The 21,321-nt window shown below is 44.4% G+C and overlaps 1 protein-coding gene across 1 annotated transcript in view; it reads right to left on the bottom strand.

The window, feature by feature from the left end:
• The window catches only part of QSOX1 (quiescin sulfhydryl oxidase 1), a 75,956-nt gene extending 55,960 nt beyond the window's left edge, over positions 1-19,996 (bottom strand). Inside the window, exon 1 of the mRNA XM_063130606.1 lies at positions 19,738-19,996. Coding sequence (XP_062986676.1) covers positions 19,738-19,996 — 259 coding nt within the window. The remainder of the gene's footprint in view (positions 1-19,737) is intronic.
• Positions 19,997-21,321: the final 1,325 nt, after the last annotated feature.

The raw sequence follows: 21,321 nt of genomic DNA, 5'->3' as shown, positions 1-21,321 counted from the left end.
ATCTGAGACTGACTAAGTTCCTGATAGGTTATGCCTGGAATTCTGGGACAAGAAGCAATGGCGGGCCCCCATTTCCAAAAACATTTTTATTTTATTTATTCATTAATTTCTATACCATCTAATAGTCAAAGCTCTCTCAGCACTTCACAAAATGATTAAACATCATATTCTAGACTCTGTAATGCAATTGGGGCTATAAACATATGCTGAGCTCCTACTTACATCACAGAATACTTGTGAGGAGAAATTAGGAGGACTATTTTTCTCAGCTTAAGCATTAGGGATCATTTCTAGATCATTTCTAAATCAAGAACAGGGTATTTTCACCACATTACTCCTGTGTTTCGTCAGCAGCATTGGCTCCTAGTCCTTTCTGGGCTTTTAAAGTGCTGGTTTTAAGCCTTAAACAGTTTGGGACCAGATTGCTGGAAAGCCCACCTTCTCCCGTACCTACCTACCCAAACCTTAAGACCTTCTTCACAGGCCTTGCCAAATGAGGTGAGACAGGTGTCTGCTTTGGAGAGGGCCTATTTAGTGATGGCACCCCAGTTTTGGAACAGCCTTTCTAGAGTGACTCAGCTGCCACTATCTTTATGATCTTTTTCTGCACCAGGAAAAACCCTTTTTATTCACCTAGGTCTTTTAAATAACCTTTTATTTTTTAGTCAGGGTCTCTCCGTTTAAAAACATGTTTTATAATTGTGCCTTTAATTGTTTTTATTGTTCTAGGCTGTATTTTAATATTTTAATTGTTTGTAAACTACTCAGAGAACAACTCGTTTGCCTATATTTAACTTCACTTCATTTGTTGACAGCAAATTTGCTATGTATTTTTTTAGGGTTGACAATAGTCTATATAACACAGGGCTTTGAGACCTAAAGCCCAGGCTAAAGATTCCACGTATACCTAAAGACCATTTCTGACATCACTTTTAAGGAGCTGGCTGACTGAAATGTTATTTGACCTCTACAAGGTGATCAAGCTTGTACATCCACATTTCTGTGCATGGAGATCTTGTGCAGAACCTGACATGCAGTGCAAGGCAGCTGGAACAGATCCCTGAGAATCTTAGTATAGTGATTTTGGAGGTATGTTTGAAAATACATAGGCAGGGTCCAGGAAATGTATAGGAATGTAGAGGCCTTGCGACTCAACTGCAATTCAAAACTGTAACCAAAATAAATTATGCAAGTTGAAAAAAGAGCGCAGAACTGCTTGTTTTGCATATGCTTATGGAACCCCTCACCGAAATCAAGCTCTTGATCATGCTTTTGTGTAATTTGGAGTTTGCGGGGGCAGAGGAGGAGGAGAGACAACAGAGTTAAGGAAGTGTAACAAGCCTCACAATGGACTAACCAACTTGTGTCACAACTCAAACCCACACAATGGACTAACTGTCGCATGTCAAAATTCAAGCCCACACAACGCACTAACCGTCTCGTGTCACAACTCACACCCACACGACAGACTAACTGACTTGTGTCACAACTCAAGCCCACAACAGTTCCAGAACCTGGGAATTCAGGAAAGTCAGGAAGGAATTCAGCCATGCTCCACCTGTCAGCTCATCAAAGGAAGGAATCGCAGGGGAGACCAGCCACCAGACTTCAGCGTGCCCTCAGCATAGTGCCGCCGATGGCTCCCACCCCGCAGCCCCACCATAACCACCTGCCATTCCCCTGTTGCTGCTGAAACTGCCTACCTGCTAGCCAGCCAGCCAACCACCCCCTCAAAGCCCCCCCTCTATCCAATCCCCCCCCAGCTGCCCACAAAGCCACGATATGCCTGTGCCCTTTGTTGGTGTTGTTTACCTGTTATGGTTGCAGCTCCTCCTCCTCCTCCCTGATCCAGCCCCTGGCAAAGCATCTGGACTGCAAAGCTCAGGCCCCATGCGCAATTTTTAAATATTTTTTTTTAAAAAAAATGCTTACGAGTAGAAGCAATCTGAAACAATCAGATTGGGGGGACTCAGCCAATGAGACACAGGAGTTGCTGTGCCCTCATCAGCCATGTTCTCCCCAAGAGCAGTGTCTGACTGGTTCTGTTCACTACTACAAAATGGGTGCCATGCAGCCTTATCTATAGCATTTTCCAGAATGGGGTGGAGGAAAAGGAAGGCAGAGGCTGATTTAAAGGCAGCCTGCTCATGCTGACCTATGATGCTAGGCCTGTGCACTCATAAGCCAGAGTGGGTCAAGCATACTGATGATGAGGTCAGGTTTGTTTGCTTGTCCGAACAAGTGAGAGACTGTGCTTTGTTGTTCATTACACAGGCCACACACCACATTTGACTTTTGCTACCCCCTTTCCCACCAACTTGACAGAAACAGGGCCCAGCAACAAATGTTCTGCCCTTAAAATATTTCCAGACCACTCCTGCACATTTTAAAATACAGGATTGTGATCATGAAAGGCTAGAACCTTGGTATCATTTATGCAGCATTCCAGTGTTCATAACCAACATAAGCAGAAGATCGCTATCTGCCCTAAACTGTTCCTGTTTCAAAGGTGCTCACAATCCAAATTTAGACAAGGGGATGAGGAGACATCAGGAACAGTGTCAGCAGGCAATGAAGAGAAGAGGACAGGGTAACAAGAGGCTGCAAAGGCAATCACACGTATTTTGGCATTACCTTAATTTGGGTTGGACTAGGTTTAGACTAAGGTTACGCACCTTCCTTTCCATCCATCTTTGAAACTGAACTAATGAGACTTTGGCCAAATCCCTTAATCTCTATTTGATTTCCTCATTAATAAATCATAATAACTTCCTTCAGTTAAAAAGGACTTTGAAGCACTCCGTTTACATCCGCGTTTCTGAATACAACATGTTACTCATCCTTCCCTGAATCATCCTTGACCCAAGGAGTATATGCAGACTACCAACATCTAGCACTATGTCAAGTTCCCATGGATGAAACAAGGCTTAGGAAAGCAGAGAGCAGAAAGAAGGAGGGAGCACCTCAAAATGGTACTAACCCACCCATCCACCCCAAATGTTAATAAAACGATAAAATGCCCAACACATTTTGGTGAAGATGTTCTTTAGGGGATAAAACAAGAGGACATGGATAAACCTGCAAATAAGCCAGGAAACTACTACACAATTGGAGGCTGGAGGAAAGGGGGTGGAGTCAGGGGCCCTCTGAGAAACCTGAAGGGATAGATTGGGGCCCCAAGAAGGTCGCTATGAGATTTGAACGGGGAGATTTCCAGCTCACACTCTTAGCCACTCATTATCCACCAATCAAGAGCTAATAGGCCCAAACCCTACGCCGCTAGCACAACCCCTGGTTTAGCACATAGGGCCAGCCCTGATGTGAACCTCTCTCCTGAACTCCCAAAGCAGCTCTGCTGAAACTGCTCAGCTTTGAAATGCACTGGACCTGCTATTCCAGTTTCTCCAGTGATGGGCACTCAATCCAGATCTGCCAGTATAACGCCAATACAAGCTGCAGTACCTCCCTCTCCTGCTGTCCCAGGATTCAAGTTTGCCAACGCACTTCACTTAAGCCCACTGCTTAGGTCAGAAACTGGCACAGAGCAGACAGAAAGCAGAGGAGGTGGCAAAGGACAACTGAATAATGAATGACAGCAGCATATTTCTCTCTCAGAGCTCCCTAATCAGAGAGCAAGGCTGGTGTGACAAACACCATATGCTTTAATTCTAGTCGCCCCTCTCCAATAGCTTCCAGTCGCCCTTCTCCAATAGCTTCAAAACTGAGATGCAACGGCAAGTCAGGGTAGGGAAAAGCACTGGGCATTGTTTTAGGTTGCGGAGGCTTGCGATCCACTCGAGGAGGAAGTGAGAATTTGTAAGTGCTGCAAGAAAACCCAAGCTAAGAGCTCCCAGTCACACAGGATATCATCATTCCATATGAATGAAAAAATCACTTAGCCCTATGGGGAAATTTGGGGAAATGTCATTCAGCCCTCTGAAGCACTGCAAACTGCCTCTGGCCAGAAATCTTGTAAATGAGCTATGCTGTGGGTCCAGGTTATAGAATCAAAACTGCATTGTTTTTTCTGGCCTGGATGGCACTTCAGGTGGTGGCGATGCATGTTCAAGTGCTTTCCCATGAAGAAGTTCCCTTCCCACAGAAAACTAGCATGTCAGGGAGGATTCTTGTCTGTCATGTAGTGGCAATCTGTAAGCCCAGCGGCCCACGATACAACAAAGCAGCAGGGTTAGTTCATTATTGTTATTTTGAACCACACTTCTCCTCCCAGGTGCTCAGCATGACATAGGTGGGCCCTTCTTATTTTATCCTCACCACAACCCTTCGAGGTTACATGGTAGTTATACTGAGAGACATTCACTGGCCAATGGTAACCCAACAATCTTCGTAGCTGAGTAAGGACTTGACTCCAGGCTTCTTTGGCCCACCTCATGACACCACACTGGCTCTCTAGAGATGTGAAGTGACCACAGCTGTGCAACACGAGCCCCCGCTATTGGCAGGCAGCACAAAGCCTCTGGATTGGGCAGGCTAGGTAGAAATATTAGGACCCAAAGCATTGTTTTCCTGCCTGCAGAACTTGGAAGTTCTAGGTCAGCCTTCCCGAACTGGTGGACTCCAGATGTTTTAGACTACAACTCCCACCAGCCCCAGCCAGCATCACCAATGATCAGGGATTATGAGAAGTGCAGTCAAAAACATCTGGAACATGCCAGGTTGGGGAAGGTTGCTCTAGCTCAAATCTCAGTTCCACTCCAGCTCTGGGCTGGAGGACCCTGGGTTAGAGAAAACACATCCCAGAACTGTATTCAAGTTCAACTGCACACAGTGAGGCTCCCTAAGAATAAGGTGTCCATGTTGAAGCCACGTTTCTTCCCACATGAAAGACTTGGCAGGCCGATCTCCCTCTCCCCATCCAGCTTCACTTTAAAAGAAGCAGCAGTAGCCAGCATTTATAGGAGTTAGATTTGTGGAGCTTTTCCAGTTCCTATTTATGAGCCATCACTGAATGGTAGGAAATGAGCATCTGTTTCAGGCAAAACCCAGGCTGAATCGGGCTCCTTCAGACCATTTCTGGTGCTTCCCAAGGCAAAGTAGGATTTCTCTCAGAACCAACCAGAACCAAAGCTGGACCCTACACCAGGCTTCATTTGCAGTTTGGGCTTTGGAAAGGCAGACAGCATGACTCCAAAAAGAACTGCGTTTGTTTCTCCAAGCATCGGCTGGGGGTAGGGGCATTGAGCAACTGATGTTTCTCCAAGCATCGGCTGGGGGTAGGGGCATTGAGCAACTGATGTTTCTCCAAGCATCGGCTGGGGGTAGGGGCATTGAGCAACTGATAAGTCCATCTTCTAATCATAGTAAGTATGCATTTTTCCAGGGCCTCTGTAAGCACTGTGCTTTGTGAAGGGTAAGACTGTGAAATAGCCATTCTACTAACACCACCAAACTTCACCATGAAAAAAAGCTTTACACTGGTTTTCAATCATCTTAACTCTGTAGTCTAACCCTTCTGAAACTTTGCAGTTTTCTTGCCTGGGGGCTACCTCTATAACATACACCATTTCCATACAAATTCCCACACACACAACACGGAGAAAGGAAGGGGAAGTAAGTCATTCACACACCACTCCCCAAATGTGAGGATTCCCCTTCCACATAAATTGCAGCACCTATCCTTCTGAAACTTTGCAGGCTGCTTTTCCACAAAAACTCCTGCACCTGTGAAACCTGGCAGGCTTGACCCCCTTGGGAGGGGCAACTAGTCAAACGTCATCCAGTTTTGACTGGAAGTTTTTATTCTTTGACAAATGTAATCAGCAGTTCCCATTTCAAAAAATCAAAATATAAATGTGTGCAGTGCAAAAACTATTGCAACTATTTTTCCAAAAAAATAGGGCTATTTTCTGTAGGGCTATTATGCCTCCAAATTTCATGCACGTCTGACAAACAGAAAATGTTATAGCCATTTTAAAGATTTCCCATGATACTTAATACAAGGCATGGAACTTCAGATTTCCGAATCTTGACTTGGGTCAGTACCTGAATCGAGGCAGGCTGCTTCCAAATCAGGCAGTGCAAAATCAGGCCATTTTCCAGAGTGTCAAATCTTGTGGTTGGTGCACACTTCTATTTAATAAATAAGGATGTTTCAAATGGATGCTTTTGAAAACAAAAAGCCCAGGGTTGAAATGAGACCGAAAGGGAAAAGAAATTGCAGCAACAAGCAAATAAAGTCTGTGGAGTAATATGTACAAGCTCAAAAAGGTCAAATCCAGCTTGAACACCAGCTAAGTAGGAGGACAGGGAAGCTTAGGAGGTTTCATCAGAACCCAAATTTCTCTCTCTTGTTGGCATTCAAGTACAAAAGTCCTGACAAGGAAAACAACTAATTGTACCTGTTCATTCCCACTTGGCAATCCATTCATGAATTATTACTTCTGCAAAAGGTGCCCCCAAAACATATGAGAAACACTTCAAAGGAGAAAGAAAAAAAGATGTCCTGCCACACCTCCAAATGGAAAAGGACAAATCACCAGGAATGAATACATTACTGCAAAGGTACAAATCACCAGGAATGACTACATGACTACAAATGAACACAATGAACATATCATCAAAAGATGACAGATCTGAGTCAATGAAAGGTCACGTATCCATCGCTCATACAGGCATTTGCATGGACCATAAGTCCTTACCAAAGAAAAAAGAATCAGAAGGACTGACTCTTAAAAACAAAGGCTTTCTGATTACGTTGGTTTCAATAAATGACAGAGTTAATCACTCTTCCCCTCCTCTGCATTGGAATCAATAGAACTCAGAGGTCTTCGTTTTAACTGGATCATGTTCTAAATTGGCCCTTGTGGTTACAGAGATAACTTTAAAAAACCCCGGTAAGAGAGGCTAGGTAGAAGCAATCTCAAATTCACTATGTTCCAGTGCACTGTTTCTAACACAATACAAATTCCAAGGGCCATGGAAGTGTTTTGGGACATGATAATAACATCTTCAGCTTTAAAGGGCGGTCTAAAAGTATTTTAAATAAATTGCCATTGCTATCAGTGATATTTTAAACACACAATTACATTTTTTAAAAAATCTGTTGCATTGCCATGGACACCTTTTTAATCAATTAAAAGACTGCAGTGGTAATTAGATATCTGCTGAGAGTTTATAGTTGTTTTAAATATGTGTGTGTGTGTGTGTGTGTGTGTGTGTGTGTGTGTGTGTATATATATTTAAATTTTGTGCTTTTAAATTTTGTATACAGATTTTTTAATATTCAGTGTTTTTAATCTGTGTCAACCGCCCAGGGAGCTTCAGCTATGGGGTGGTATATAAATGTTAATAATAATAAGAATAATAAGAATAATATATCCTGCTTTCCACCTGACCACTAAACATGAAACCGTTGGGTGTGGTCATCCAGAATTTTGGAGTGTGTTGTCACCAGTCTCCTTTTCATCTTCATCAGGTGAGGCTGTGGATGTGCTGAACCAGTGCCTGGCTTGACAATGGACTGGATGAGGGCTAATAAACTGAAATTCAATCCAGACAAGACTGAGATGCTGTTAGTGGGTGGTTCCTCTGACTGGATGGTGGGTGTTCAACCTGTTCTGGATGGGGTTGCACCCTCTCTGGTGGAGCAGGTCCATAGCTTGGGGGTTCTCCTAGAACCATCTCTGTCTTTTAAAGCTCAGGTGGCCTTGGTGGCATGGAGTGCCTTCTACCAACTTCAGTTGGTGGCCCAGCTACACCCCTATCTGTAACCTAGCTTCAGTCGTCCATGCCCTGGTAACCTCCAAATTAGATTACTGCAATGTGCTCTACATGGGGCTGCCTTTGAAGATGGTTCAGAAGCTGCAGCTTGTGCAAAATGCAGCGGTCAGATTGATAACCGGAACCAGAAGGTTCAAACATATAACATAGATTCTGCCCCCCTTGCATTGGCTGCCTGTATGCTTACGAGCCTGATTCAAGGTACTGGTTTTAATCTATAAAGCCTTACACGGCTTGGGACCACCATACCTGATGGAATGCCTCTCCTGACATGAACCTACCGTACACTGCGCTCAGCATTTAAGGTCCTCCTCCGAGGGAAGCTCGGAGGATGGCAACAAGGGAGAGGGCCTTCCCAGTGGTGGCCCCCCAATTATGGAATGATCTCTGACGAGGCTCGCCTGGCGCCAACATTGTTATCTTTTCGGCACCAGGTTAAGACTTTTCTCTTCTCCCAGGCATTTAACAGCATTTAACAACATATGCTGAGTTTTTAACTGACCCGAGAATAGTAGTTTTAAATGGATATTGTTGTTTTTTATACTTTTGGTGGTTTTAAATTTTGTATATTTGTTTTTAATGTTCACTGTTTTTAACTGTTGTAAACCGCCCAGAGAGCTTCAGCTATGGGGCGATATAAAAATATAATAAATAAATACCTGTCCTGTCGACCCAAAACTGTAATTGGCAAGGAATCCATCCCAGCTCCAACCAGCTGGGTTAATCAAGTTCTTTCCTTATCAGAGTTATTCCCACTTGCCTGCGTCAGTGAAGGCAAGTATTTCTAACAGCCAGATCTATGGCATGTCTGGCAGATGCCATGTGAACTGGCTGGAGTGTGGATGGGAAGAGATTGGGCTATCTGTGATGATTAACAAGCCTGGAAGCCGCAATGTACCGGGGACCGACTAAAAACCACAATGCCAATTCCAAGCAGGTGAGGTTAGGAGGTCTGGACTTAAATGCAAAGGTTGGGTAAATATTTGGGTCTGTTGTCCTGGGCAAGCACTACGTCAAGGGCTGTGGTCAAGTCTCGTCCTCTTGGGATTCCCCAGGTGGCTGTGCCCCTTCTCCCCCACTTCCCACCTAACCACGAAACATTTGATTGATTCCCAGCTTTTACACCGTTTCCACCCCACACCCATTTTAAATGGAAAATGGCTCTCCTAAGGCTTTAGTTACTGGCAGTAAGAGTTTTACCCTAAAATATTTGTTCCCCCCACTTTTGTCTTTGACATAGAATCATAGAATAGCAGAGTTGGAAGGGACGTACAAGGCCATCAAGTCCAACCCCCTGCTGAAGGCAGGAATCCGCCCTAAAGCAACCCCGACAGATGCTTGTCCAGCTGCCTCTTGAAGGCCTCTAATGTGGGAGAGCCCACAACCTCCCTAGGTAACTGGTTCCACTGTCATACTGCTCTAACAGCATACTGCGGGCAAGCATTCCATGATCATTTCCTTTCCAGATTCTACACTTTAGATCAAATAAAAATAAAACAGAAATTGACTCCCTGATCGTGCTCCCTATAAAATCTACTGCTGCATCTATCCTCCATAGATTCGCTATGTGTATTTTTTTTTAACCCGGACACACTGTCATTACAGCCTTCCCAACATGACATAGCAAAAGTTTCCAAGGTTAACTATCGCTTATCAAAAATAACTTCTTTCTTCATGAGCAAAGCAATGCTCATCAGCATTTACCTGCAATTACACTGAACTTGGACAGTGATTTTCCATCCTCCCCGTGGAACTGAGTTCTGAACAGAGCTGCATCCTAATCTGAAGAGATGACCTTGGCCAATTGTCTCCACACTGTTTTCCCTCAGTTCTGTGAAGTGTAGAAAGTCTGGCTGCTGTCCTTGGGGGAATTCATTGCACATACAGTCCCTCTGGGAGCTTAAAAGGACAGGGTACGCTAGATCCTTAGTGTAGCCTTCTCCAATGTGGAGCCCTCCAGATCTTTTGGACTACAGCTCTCAGCATTGCACTGATTACATTTCTATAACCACCACCACCACCCCTCCCTTGTAGCTAAAGCTCTCTGGGCATTTACAAAGATTACACATCTTAAAATACAATATTACACATAATACAAAAACTGTTTACATACAAACATAAACAGACAGCACACGGACACATAACCAGTTTTAAACTATAATAACATCGAAGACCTGATTAAAATCTCCGACTATTGGCCATCCTGGCTGGGGCTGAGGGAAGTTGTGGACCCAAACATCTGAAGGTTACCAGTTTGGGGAAACCTGCTTTAGTGGGAAGCCAAGCTGGAAAACCTCTGCCTTATCGATTAGCAGGCTTGGTGGAAACCTAGGACCTTTTCATTACTCAACTCACCTCTCAATGGTAATTTATGTTGAGGTTTCATCATTGTTCACAGAGAAGTCAAAGCTGAGGAGGCGTTTGTAACGCACATGAGCATTCTGGTCATCATTGGTTTTAGAGTCACATTAAAGTCCTAATTGAAACAAGTACCACTTTGAATCCGTTCTGATGCTCTATTCTGTTGCTAGAGCACAGTGACGAATGCCACGTCTCAGCTGAGACATAAAACTACTTGTATCATCACTACTAGTAAAGAGGAAGTCACACCATCTTGAAGTCAAGCCAGAATACCTAAAATTCCCTCTTGCAGGCTTCAAAGGGATGGAAGCATTCTTCACTTCCTGCTTTAACCTAGCAAGGCTTTACATCTCTGAACAGCTGCCATGCTCCTCCACCCGGCGGTGGCCACACCTCTGCAGCTGGCAAAGTGATTTAGGAAGTCTTAATTGCAGCCATTTTAAATGGTACAGGGTGTTCTTTTTCATTGCAGCATCAGTCTAAGAGAGAGTGATTTTGTTCAGAGTTAAGTGAGGTATAAATGGAATTAATTTAAATTAAGGAACTGAGAGAGCTTCGGATATGGGGCGGTATATAAATGTAATAAAATAAATAAATTAGCAAAAGGACTGCCAGTGTATTTCTGGAGACAACCTTGGCATGAGGGGAGACATGCAGATCCATTAAGCCACCTGTGTGTAACCTTCTAAGCTATATCACAGCCTTCCCCTACCTGCTGCCCTCCATTGGCATGGCTAATGGTCAGGAAAGCTGAGAGTTGTCTAAACACCTGGAGGGCACCAGGTGGGGGAAGGTCATCTCTCTTGAAATGGGAGGCCAGGTCATTCTAGCTCCAATCCTAATTGGAGCTCATGGATGGAGTGAAAGACAGATGATTCGCTGATTCAAAAGCCCTGCTGGCTCACATTGGCCACAGCAGGAGGCAAGGAGGATTTTTTTCTTCCTCTTGGAGGTTTAATCCTGAGATTCTACTGTGCACATAGACTGTGCCTACATTGTACACATATGTCCTATGATGGCAAAACTCACAGGATCTATGGACGCAGCCATCTTGAAAGCTAACTCATGGGACTGATCTACACCAAGCAGGATATAACACTTTTAAAACGGTATGAAAACTGTATATGTAATGTGTCCTGGGCCTGAACAGTTGTCATAACCATTAAAAACTGTTATAAGCAGTAGTGTAGATCCTGCCATGGTGTTGCTATTTGGGACTGCAGTGGAAACGCAATCCAAGGAGCACCTCAGCCATCTGCTTCAACTAAAGTTTTAAAGGAATTCCATGGAAGGATACATATTACAAATGTGATGATACATGAAAAAACTGCCAGCTCTAGCATACCCAAAATGTACAATTAATAACGAAACAGAGAATAGCAAGTGATGAGATTTCTCCAATAAATTGGTGCATTGATATAGTGCAGACTTGTGAAGAGATACAGACTTGTTGCAACATTTTAAACGGTACAGGGTGTTTTTTCATTGCAGCATCAGTCTAAGAGAGAGTCATTTTGTTCAGAGTTAAGTGAGGTACAAATGGGATTAATTGAAATTAATGAACTGAATCAAGACTTACTGCTTAGAGATACAAATAGACAGGTTTATATATCCTAGTTCAAAAGAAAGCTTCAAGGCCAGAAGGGAGAGAGAATGTGATACGAGCAGAGTGCTATGTTGGGGGCTGCGAGGCCCAGAGTTAAAGCACCAGTATGAACCCATACTAAGGAGGCCGTTTTAGCAGTTCACATGGATAGCCAGTGAGGGAGGGGGGAACAGCACCATCGAACAGAGCAGTGGGAGAAGTCCGCTACTATGAATAATTATTTGCAGGACTTGGGCTGGCCATATACAACTGTTGATTCAGATTAAACTTTGGATTTGAAATGTCGTTATCCAATCTTCTAACTTAAATAGAGTTCTTTATGTAACTCTGGGAGGAGGAGGAAACCCATGATGTCATTAAAATGAAGGCATTTACTGTGTCATATGCCTTCATAAGCTAGATCCCATTTTTGCTAGATTATGGAGCAGTTTATGAACCAGTTAGTATCTCCCATTGCTTCCCATTGTCTGATTGCTGAGGCACACCTCATCAATTTCCTGAATGAATTGGAGACACATCTGAAAAGGCTTCCTTTTGAAGCAATCAGACATTTGGAATAGCAAGAGTTGCCCACCCTGTCTGATTCTGCACAAGTCACTGATCCGGGTGTGCCTTATGACTATAAGCAACTAAGCAGAGCAGAGACACAATGGGCACTCTCCTCTGAAAAAAACAGATAATTCTACACCACCTCTGCAGTGGGGGTAATGCAGTCACATCCAATGCAGCAAAATTACCCATCCCCAGCAGAGACATACTGTAAAGAGGCAAGGCCAGAGCAGGAAGCTTCCTCTGTGGGCATGGAATCCGGGCTCACAGAACCCTTTTATTGTTTTTGCAAACTGCATGCTAGCAGTTCTCATGGCAGTTTGGAGTGTATTAATATATATCAGCCTTCCCCAAACTGGCACCCTGTTAAAGGGAAGTTAAAGGAAGCCAGATTCCAGCTGGACATCAGGAAAAACTTCCTGACTGTTAGAGCAGTAGACAATGGAATCAGTTACCTAGGGAGGTTGTGGGCTCTCCTACACTAGAGGCATTCAAGAGGCAGCTGGACAACCCTTTGTCAGGGATGCTTTAGCGTGGATTCCTGCATTCAGCAGGGGGTTGGACTCGATGGCCTTGTAGGCCCCTTCCAACTCTGCTATTCTATGATTCTATGTGTTGCACTGCATCACACATAATTCCCAACCAGGATGGCCAATGGTACTGCTGGCTGGGAATTATACGAGATGCAATCCAACACATCTGGAGGGCACCAGGATATAAACACACAGGGGCAGAGAAAAGCAAAGGAAAAAAGTGTTTACACATATTGGCTGCCCTTGTGGAATGTGCCACTCTATAAAGAAATTTATTACTACCACTTTAACAGGCACAAGGGTATGCCTGCTCTTCTTAAATTAGATCACAGTTCCATTCCTGGAATAAACTAGGAGTAATTTTGGTCTCAAAGGGGACAGCATATATCCAGATAATACTTTCTTTAACAGCACAATCCTAAACCTGTTTACCCAGAAGTAAATGCCATCAATCTCAACGGGGTTTACTCCCTCATAAATGTGTTTAGGATTCCAACCTAAGAAAGCTGCAAAAATATAGCAAAATTGTTAGTAGGCAAAAACAAATCAATGATCCAGTTGCCAGCCCAATATATTTGATTTTATAATTGGAAGCAGATAATCCAAATAGTGCCCTCCTCCACAATAAAAATACAGCAATACATTTAGAAATTAAGAATTTTACACTCTTTAATGTAGTCTGAAATCTGCAGCCTTACTTCGCCTAATGCTATGTCCTCCTGCTGTAACCCCTTTCTCCCCCCCGCACCAGGTTCAGGACACACTGGGTGAAAAAAGAACCAGCTATTATGTTTTTGTGAACCGCCCAGAGAGCTTCGGCTATTGGGCGGTATAAAAATGTAATAAATAAATAAATAAATCCATCCAATCTTTGGTTGTGGACATGGCACTCCTGCAATCAAATAGATGCAGTTAGGCCTTGGTTCATCTATCCATCTCTATGGAGGAGGACGTACAAGTCCCATCACCACATGCGGAACCTACACACCAAACCAACTGAGTAAACTTGCCCTCAGATATAAAGGGGTGTGAAAAATATTGAGGCTCTCTCACTGATCCGCAACACCACAAGCGAAGGAGCACAGAGCCAATCCCTCCTGACCTAAATGCACCCACAAAAAACACCAACATCAGACATCAGCCAGGTAGAAGGCAGAGTTCAAGAATAACATGCCTCCTCTACAATCTTCCCCTGTCTCCTTAAGCAGTCCGACATTGGCATGCTTACACAGGCAGGAAAATCAAGTGGTAATGCTTTTTCTGGACTATAACATCCCAAAATGTTGATGGATGGCATGGATTGTAAGGAGAAAGCCAGGCTGAACCCTTCCCTCTGCCCTACTATTGTTATATGCACACATTTTGTGTGCTTGGGCATGTGTTAAAGATGGAATGCTCCCATCTGCAGCCTAAAATGCTGCCATTCAGGAATATCTTGATGACTTCACACTGGTGAATGTATAAACAGGCCCCAAGAATCAAGACCCAAAACTACATGAATCTGTTGCCTTCTTCAATCAAGCAAGAACAGGTAGCTCCTAGAAGTCTTGAAATGACCTAATCTTAATGAGTTACATTTTAACAATTATCTAGTATGTCAAGTTAGAGCAGCTGATCAAACTCCTGTCATCACTGTGAGCATTTCACAAGGTTGATTGTTGTTGTTTTTACAAGAGCAGACACATCTGTCTTATGACAGTCTTTAATCACTTTAGAACAACACAGAAAGCTGTGATCACCCTTTTGTGATAACCTGAAACAAGCCGTACATCATCAAAAATTTATGCAGTTTTGACATTTATCTGGATGCAATTACGTTGATTTTTTTAATACTGCAAGGGATCAAACAAAATATTACACGAAGCCGTCTATGTCATTCGATAGGCTTTTAATAAACTGCCAGAACAACTTCATTTCAGAGATACGTAAGCCAATGCTATAAATCTTTCCAAAGTCAGTAAGTAGGGTGGTTAGATGCAACAGAGGTCAGAGCCAATGCACATGGGCAGGTGCGGCTTGTGTGAGGAGCTTCACTTGCTGAAATTCCCTCTTCTCCACAAGTCTTAAAGGCGCAAGAGTCGCACGCTCTTTTGCATTTGTCCACTCTACCACTAACTACACACACATACGTATAGGGGTAAACAGCCTAAATGTTTAAAATGTTCAAAAGGCCTGGGGGGGGGGGGGAAGTATTGACCTAGCTTGGAAAAGACAGCAGCTTGGGCTCTTTAGCAAAGGTAAGGCAATTGGTCCCACCCCCAAGTGCAGCTTCCTGTATCTCCACCTTTAGAATTTGTGCATAACAAGAATTTGATTTGATTTATTACATTTATATACCTCCCCATAGCAGAAGCTTTCTGGGCGGTTTACGAAGTATATAAAGCAGAGCTTTCCAAACTGTGTGTCGTGACACATTAGTGTATCGGCTGCAGTGTGTAGGTGTGTCGCGCGAACGTAACGAAAAACCTCTGAGTCAATGTGAAATCAGCAATACCAACTTGCATGCATTTTTACGCAGCAAAGGTGCCAATTAGTATGGTGCACTACCTTTATCGTTGGTGCGCTCCTGCGCACATGGCCCCTTTAAAATATAAAACAAAATGGCCGACACAATGGGGCTTTCCTTTCCCCCGTTGGAGCGACAGCCCGCGCTCCATCTAGCGCGGGCTGGCCCCTCCACACGCCTGGATTTTAAGGTAGGTCTAGCAAGGCCCTTAGACAGATTTTGGATTCGCATATCAAAAATGCATCCAAACATAGGTAAAAAAGCATTAAAAATTCTTCTGCAGTTTTCTACTTACGTACATTTGTGAAGTATCCTTTTCAACAATGACAAACTTAAAGACACTGAAATGCAGAATCTTAAAAATGCTTGATGACAAAATGCGAGTGTCTTTACCTAATATTCCACCAAATATTCAAAAGCTGTGTTCATCCCATCAACCTCATACATTTCATTAAAATGGTAAGTAGTTATTGGTGTTATTCAATTTTTTTTAATTCTTGCACATATTTACATATTGTTACTCATAAATGACAACAATCTTGGAAATGTATACTATCATCTTACAAATCATATATTTTTAAAAATATAAATGAAAGGTTTTCATGAGATATGTTGTGTCCCCATATATTTTGTTATTACAATTTACGTATGTGTCCATATCTCTTATAATGTAAGGGGTTAGTTTAACCTTCGGTTTGCTAGTAAAACTGAATTACTGTGTCGCGAAATGATGCATGTCTAAAAAGTGTGTCGCCAACATGAAAAATTTGGAAAGCTCTGATATAAAGAATAAACCCTGGATTAGCCTTCTCCAACCTGGTGATCTCCAGATGCTTCAGACTACAGCTCCCAACATTCCTAACCATTGGCCTTGGTGTCTGAGGCTGATGGAAGTTGAAATCCACAGCATCTGGAGGGCGCCAGGTTGGGAAAGGCTGCTCTTTATTTGCCCATTCTCTCTGGACAGAGAGGGGTGTCGCCAAGGCCCATGTTTTCCTGGATTACTGTACATCAGTATTGTCACCCTACTGAAAACAGGCTGGCATAGAGAGTACCAATGCTGAGACACAGTGGCTTGCCTAACTCCGCTAAGGTCTTGCCCAAGGTCACTGAGAGAGTTCAAGGCAAAGGTAAAATTTGATCACAAGTTGATCGTATTCACTGAGTCATTCCAAAAGCTGCCCCCTATAACAATAGTTCTCAGGGTGGCATGCAAGATAATTAGATACAAAAAGATTCAAGCCGTATTGGATATCATGGTTTCAGTCCAGATAGAGCCATGTGAAATGAAAAATGTAGACACACAGGGTGCCCAAGACAGAAATATCACAATACAGATGGAAATACACAACCTACGTCCACATTGTATATTGCTACCAAGTGCCACATCGGCAAACCTCATTTATGTGGAAGTTAAGCTCAATTCAACTCACTGGGGCTGACTTCTGAGTAGACACCATGGGATTGCACTGTCTGTCAAATCTGAACATGTAGTGTGTGTGCAGGGTTTCCCATCCACCAAGGGAACCTATATGCAGACGCTGTCTCTCTGTACATTAATTGGTGAATTAGGACAAAAGGAAAAGGAGTAGGAAACACATGGCAGAACACCTGGATATAATATAATGTATAAGACTCAGCAAACTGCAATTGTCAAAGCCAGAGGCAATGAAATAGATCAACGCTAAAGCAGAAACTCATTACTAAAACATAATAAAGAGCCACCAAACAAGCCGAGGATTAGGGAGGGAACCACAACATTAAAGTGGTGTAAACATGGAAGAAGTAGTGACAATCCAGTGTTTGGTGTTAAAGAGAGTAATAACTCAAAGAATTTATGACATGCTTTTTTTAAAAAAAAACCCATCCCAGCAACAATATCAGGAATAATCATGTAGAAAGATTTAAAGTATTAAGATACCTGCAACTGAGAATCAGAAGAGGTTTAAGCTGTGGTTAGGTGGGGGTGTTCTTTTTGTTTAAACTCATTTGACCAATTCACCACATTGAATAATGCACAGCTGGTTCACTTCACATAAACAAAGATCAACCCAATCCACCGGAAAAAAACTGTTGCTGCTGTTTGCATCTTAACTCTCATCAGTAATGAAGCACTCAGTGGGTTGAGTGCACTTTACAGGTTATGTCTTGAGCAAATACCAAGATCAAATATATTTTAAAAATTAAAAAGTCAGGGGTATAATTCACCAGATGTTCTCTTGGTGAAGTTACACTAAAACAGATCAGAATTGAGCAAGAACATTACTGTGGCTTCCTGAGGCATATACTCGTATGCATGAGTACCATATTTCTTCGACTGTAAGACACCATCGACTGTAAGACGCACACTAATTTCAGTACCACCAACAGGAAAAAAAAAACCTAAGACACACCCGCGATTCTAAGACGCACCCCATTTTTAGAGATGTTTATATGGGGGGAAAAGTGTGTCTTAGAATCGAAGAAATAGGGTATCATACAAAGTAGCCCAGTAGAATGGCTTAAGGGAAGGCAGGAAAAACATGGGGGGGGGCATTAAAAAAAGCATGCCAAAAAGTGATGGGGGAGGAGGAGAGAAAGAGAAAGACATCTGAACAGGACTTGCTAAGTATGTGTAGCTGTATTGCAACCTTCCCCAACCAGCTGTCTCGCAGATGTGTCAGACTACAACTACCACAATCCATGCTGGATAAGGATTGTGGGAGTTGTAGTCCAATGCATCTGTAGAACATGCATTGGACTACAGAACATGCAACTTGTTGAAGTTGCCATATAGCTTTCATTAACCCCTTGTTACCACTGCTGCTCATTCCTTCAGCTGCCTTTACACCCATTCTCCAAATCTGTATTTGGTTTGTATACTCCTTAGGGCAGGGATAAGTCTTTCGCTACATTGTCCTGCAACATGCATGTACACAAATAATTGCCAGAAATGAGGTAGGTTACCAAAATACTATTTAAATTTTCCATTTACTGCAAGAAATATCACTTGCACTGTCGTATGTTCACAACTGCCCAATAGCATTTTGTTTTAAATCAGTTATTGCTGAAAGACTCAATTGCTGTTGCAACTGAGGGGGGGAAGATACTGGCACAGGAAGAATGTACAGCACGGTAGGACTAATGAAGTAGGGAGCCATGGGAGTAGGGAGCCAGGACAGTAAGCCTATATATACGAGTTGCTGGGGAACGTGAGCAGGAGGGTGCTATTGCACCCATGTCCTGCTTGTGGGGGGTCCCTGGTCGACAGCTGGTTGGCCACTGTATGAACAAGGTACTAGACTAGATGGACCCTTGGTCTAATCCAGCAGGGCTCTATGTTCTTATGGGTGCTTCCAGACAAGGCTTTTATTGCACTATCTCCTGCTTCATTCAAGAAATTGGGGGTGGGGGGCGTCATCCAGGTGGCAACATCTTCCACTGATAACCTTCGTGTTTTCTCATCACTTCATCTGTCTATTTCCTTACCACACACACACACACACAAAAATCTGTTAAGGAGAAAAACGAACAGAATAGCAGCAGCATGCCTTTTCATTGCTCAGTGTGTTACCTCTGTTTGGGCTGGAGCGAGAAAAAAGCGGGGCTTGTAGCCAACCATTTGCAAAGCCACTGGTTATATACTTCCTATCATAAGGGGAGGCATTACAGAGAGAATGAGTTTGCAAACATTTTACTTTTTCAAATGGCAGGGTTCTCCCCCTCACCCCACCTCAATCACAAGGGCTAGGAAATTGCCCTGTCCCGTCCCCAAACTGAAGCCCAGCATTCCCTTGATTGATTCTGCTTAGTGTGTGTGTGTTTTTTTACCAAGGACAGCATGCATTGATAAGAAGTCTGAGAGGAGCTGACTCCAGCCTAAAGTCATTATTTCTGGCTCTGTCCCTGGGTGTGTCGAAAGACTGGGAAACACAGAAGAGAACAGGAAGAAACTCTTAAGGCTGCACTCTTATGCAAATTGCCTGGGAGTAAACCGCACAGAACACAATGAGGCTTACTTCTGAGAAAACATACACAGGAGGAGGCAAAAGAGGTAAGAGCTCGGACTCGGGATCAGCTAGACAAACTGGGAAATGAAGGCGCGTTTTAAGAAGGAAACGGACCGGCGTCCCCGTGGACTCCAGGAAAACTGGGGGCCAGCGTCCTAGAGCCAAGTGGGGCGAAGGAGTTGGTGGATGCAACTGTGCCAGAAGAGGCTGCAACCTGTCCTAGCCGGGAATAGGAGGGTGGTTGTGGCGGCAGATTGCCCTCAAAGCCCCGACTACCCCCAGACAAGACCTAGCTTTGTCCGATACGCGAAGCCGGGATCAAGTGAAAAGGCACCTCTGAGCTCGTGCAGAGGGCGGGGTCGGGAGAAGCCGAGACTGAGCCAAGAGAACGTCCCGCAAGAGGGCAAAACTTCCCCGCGAAGGCTTGCCTCGGCAGACTCCGGCGGAGCTTACCCTGGATATCCTTGGCCAGCGCTTTCCAGGTGGGGGCAAAGCGGATGCAGTGGCCGCACCAGGAGGCGTAAAACTCGACCACCCACGCGCTGCTCGAGTTGAAGGTGCTGCGCTCCAGCGTCCCTGCCCCCAGCACTACCAGCGGGTCGTCGGCCGTGTAGAGGCCGAGGCTGCGCGCCCCGGGCACCAGCACCAGCACGGCGGCGAGGAAGGCGCAAGCGAGCGGCCCCGGCCGGCCCCGAGAGAGCCGCCTCGGCATGACGATCCGCGGGTGGATGCTGCGAGCTGTGCGTCTTGGCGAGCCGCGCGTCCACTGCCCAGCGCCCGCCCCGCCGGGAAGTCACCCGGCCTCTCGCAGGAGGAGCCGGAGGCGGAGCACACCCGCCAGGCACCGCCCTCCGGCCAAGAGTGGGAGGGCCGCCCCCAGCGCAGCAGCGCCCGTGCGGAGGAGGCGGAGGCGAGCGACGGCGAACCCCCTCGCAGGAAGGGTCCCGTCCCCAACGCCGCCACCCAAAGCAAGCCGCACCTCGAACCGGACTGCTGCGGAGGGCGAAGAAGAAAGCCAGAGCACAAAAGGAAGCGACCAAGGGCTGGAGGGGCCGCTCGTCAGAAGCCCGGGCTGCTGCGCGCCCTCGCTTACGTGTTGCAGTTTTGCAAGCCGTCTGGATCCGTTTTCCAGAGACGGCTTGGAGTTGCCATTGGCCGAGCTGCAGTCTGCCGGAATGCCATCGATTGACGCACGCTGCGCAGGGGTGCACGCCACGCGCCCTAGAATTCTTTCTTTTTAAAAAATCAAGTACCCAAGTCTCATGGTTGCAACGGTCAAACGCTCTTTATATTTTTTAAAAAAACCTACCGTTTTCTCCACTCCCACCTGCCACCCAGAAACATAAAGCAGTGGTTCCCTCTCAGGGCATACAAGTCAGGGATGCTTTAGGGTGGATTCCTGCATTGAGCAGGGGGTTGGACTCGATGGCCTTGTAGGCCCCTTCCAACTCTGCTATTCTATGATTTTCTTTTTTTGGCACGCATAAGGCCCCAGGTTCAAACGCTGACGTCTCCAGTTAAACCTCAGGTAGCAGGATTAGAAGGAAATTCTACCTTACCCCATGGAAATTCACCACTGGGCACAGTAAACAAGGCAAGGCCAATGGACCAATTCAGAATACTGCAATAATTACAACCCAAAATAAAATGTGAACTTGAAGAACGCAATGTATTTTAAGAAAAATTATACCTATTAACTACAGCAATATCAAAACATGTTATTTTTGAAGCAAGAAAGTTTGTGCCTTTGGCATTTATACCAAATCACAGGGCCAGTTAATTTCTTACAATGGTCACTGCGTAGTATCTGTAGGTGTGCAAAACCAGCAATACCGAAGTGCTCCAGAGAAATACCCTATTTCTTTGATTCTAAGATGCACTTTTTCCCCCATATAAACATCTCTAAAAATGGGGTGCATCTTAGAATCGCGGATGTGATTATTATTCTTAGAATCAAAGCCTTTTCTGTTGGTGGTACTGAAATTAGTGTGCGTCTTACAATCGATTGCGTCTAACAATCAAATACGTTAATACACA

Source organism: Elgaria multicarinata, chromosome 1 (assembly GCF_023053635.1).
Source record: "Elgaria multicarinata webbii isolate HBS135686 ecotype San Diego chromosome 1, rElgMul1.1.pri, whole genome shotgun sequence".
Taxonomy (NCBI): Eukaryota; Metazoa; Chordata; class Lepidosauria; order Squamata; family Anguidae; genus Elgaria; species Elgaria multicarinata.
Note: the sequence above shows the minus strand (reverse complement) of the source record. Positions and strands in the feature narration are given on the sequence as shown.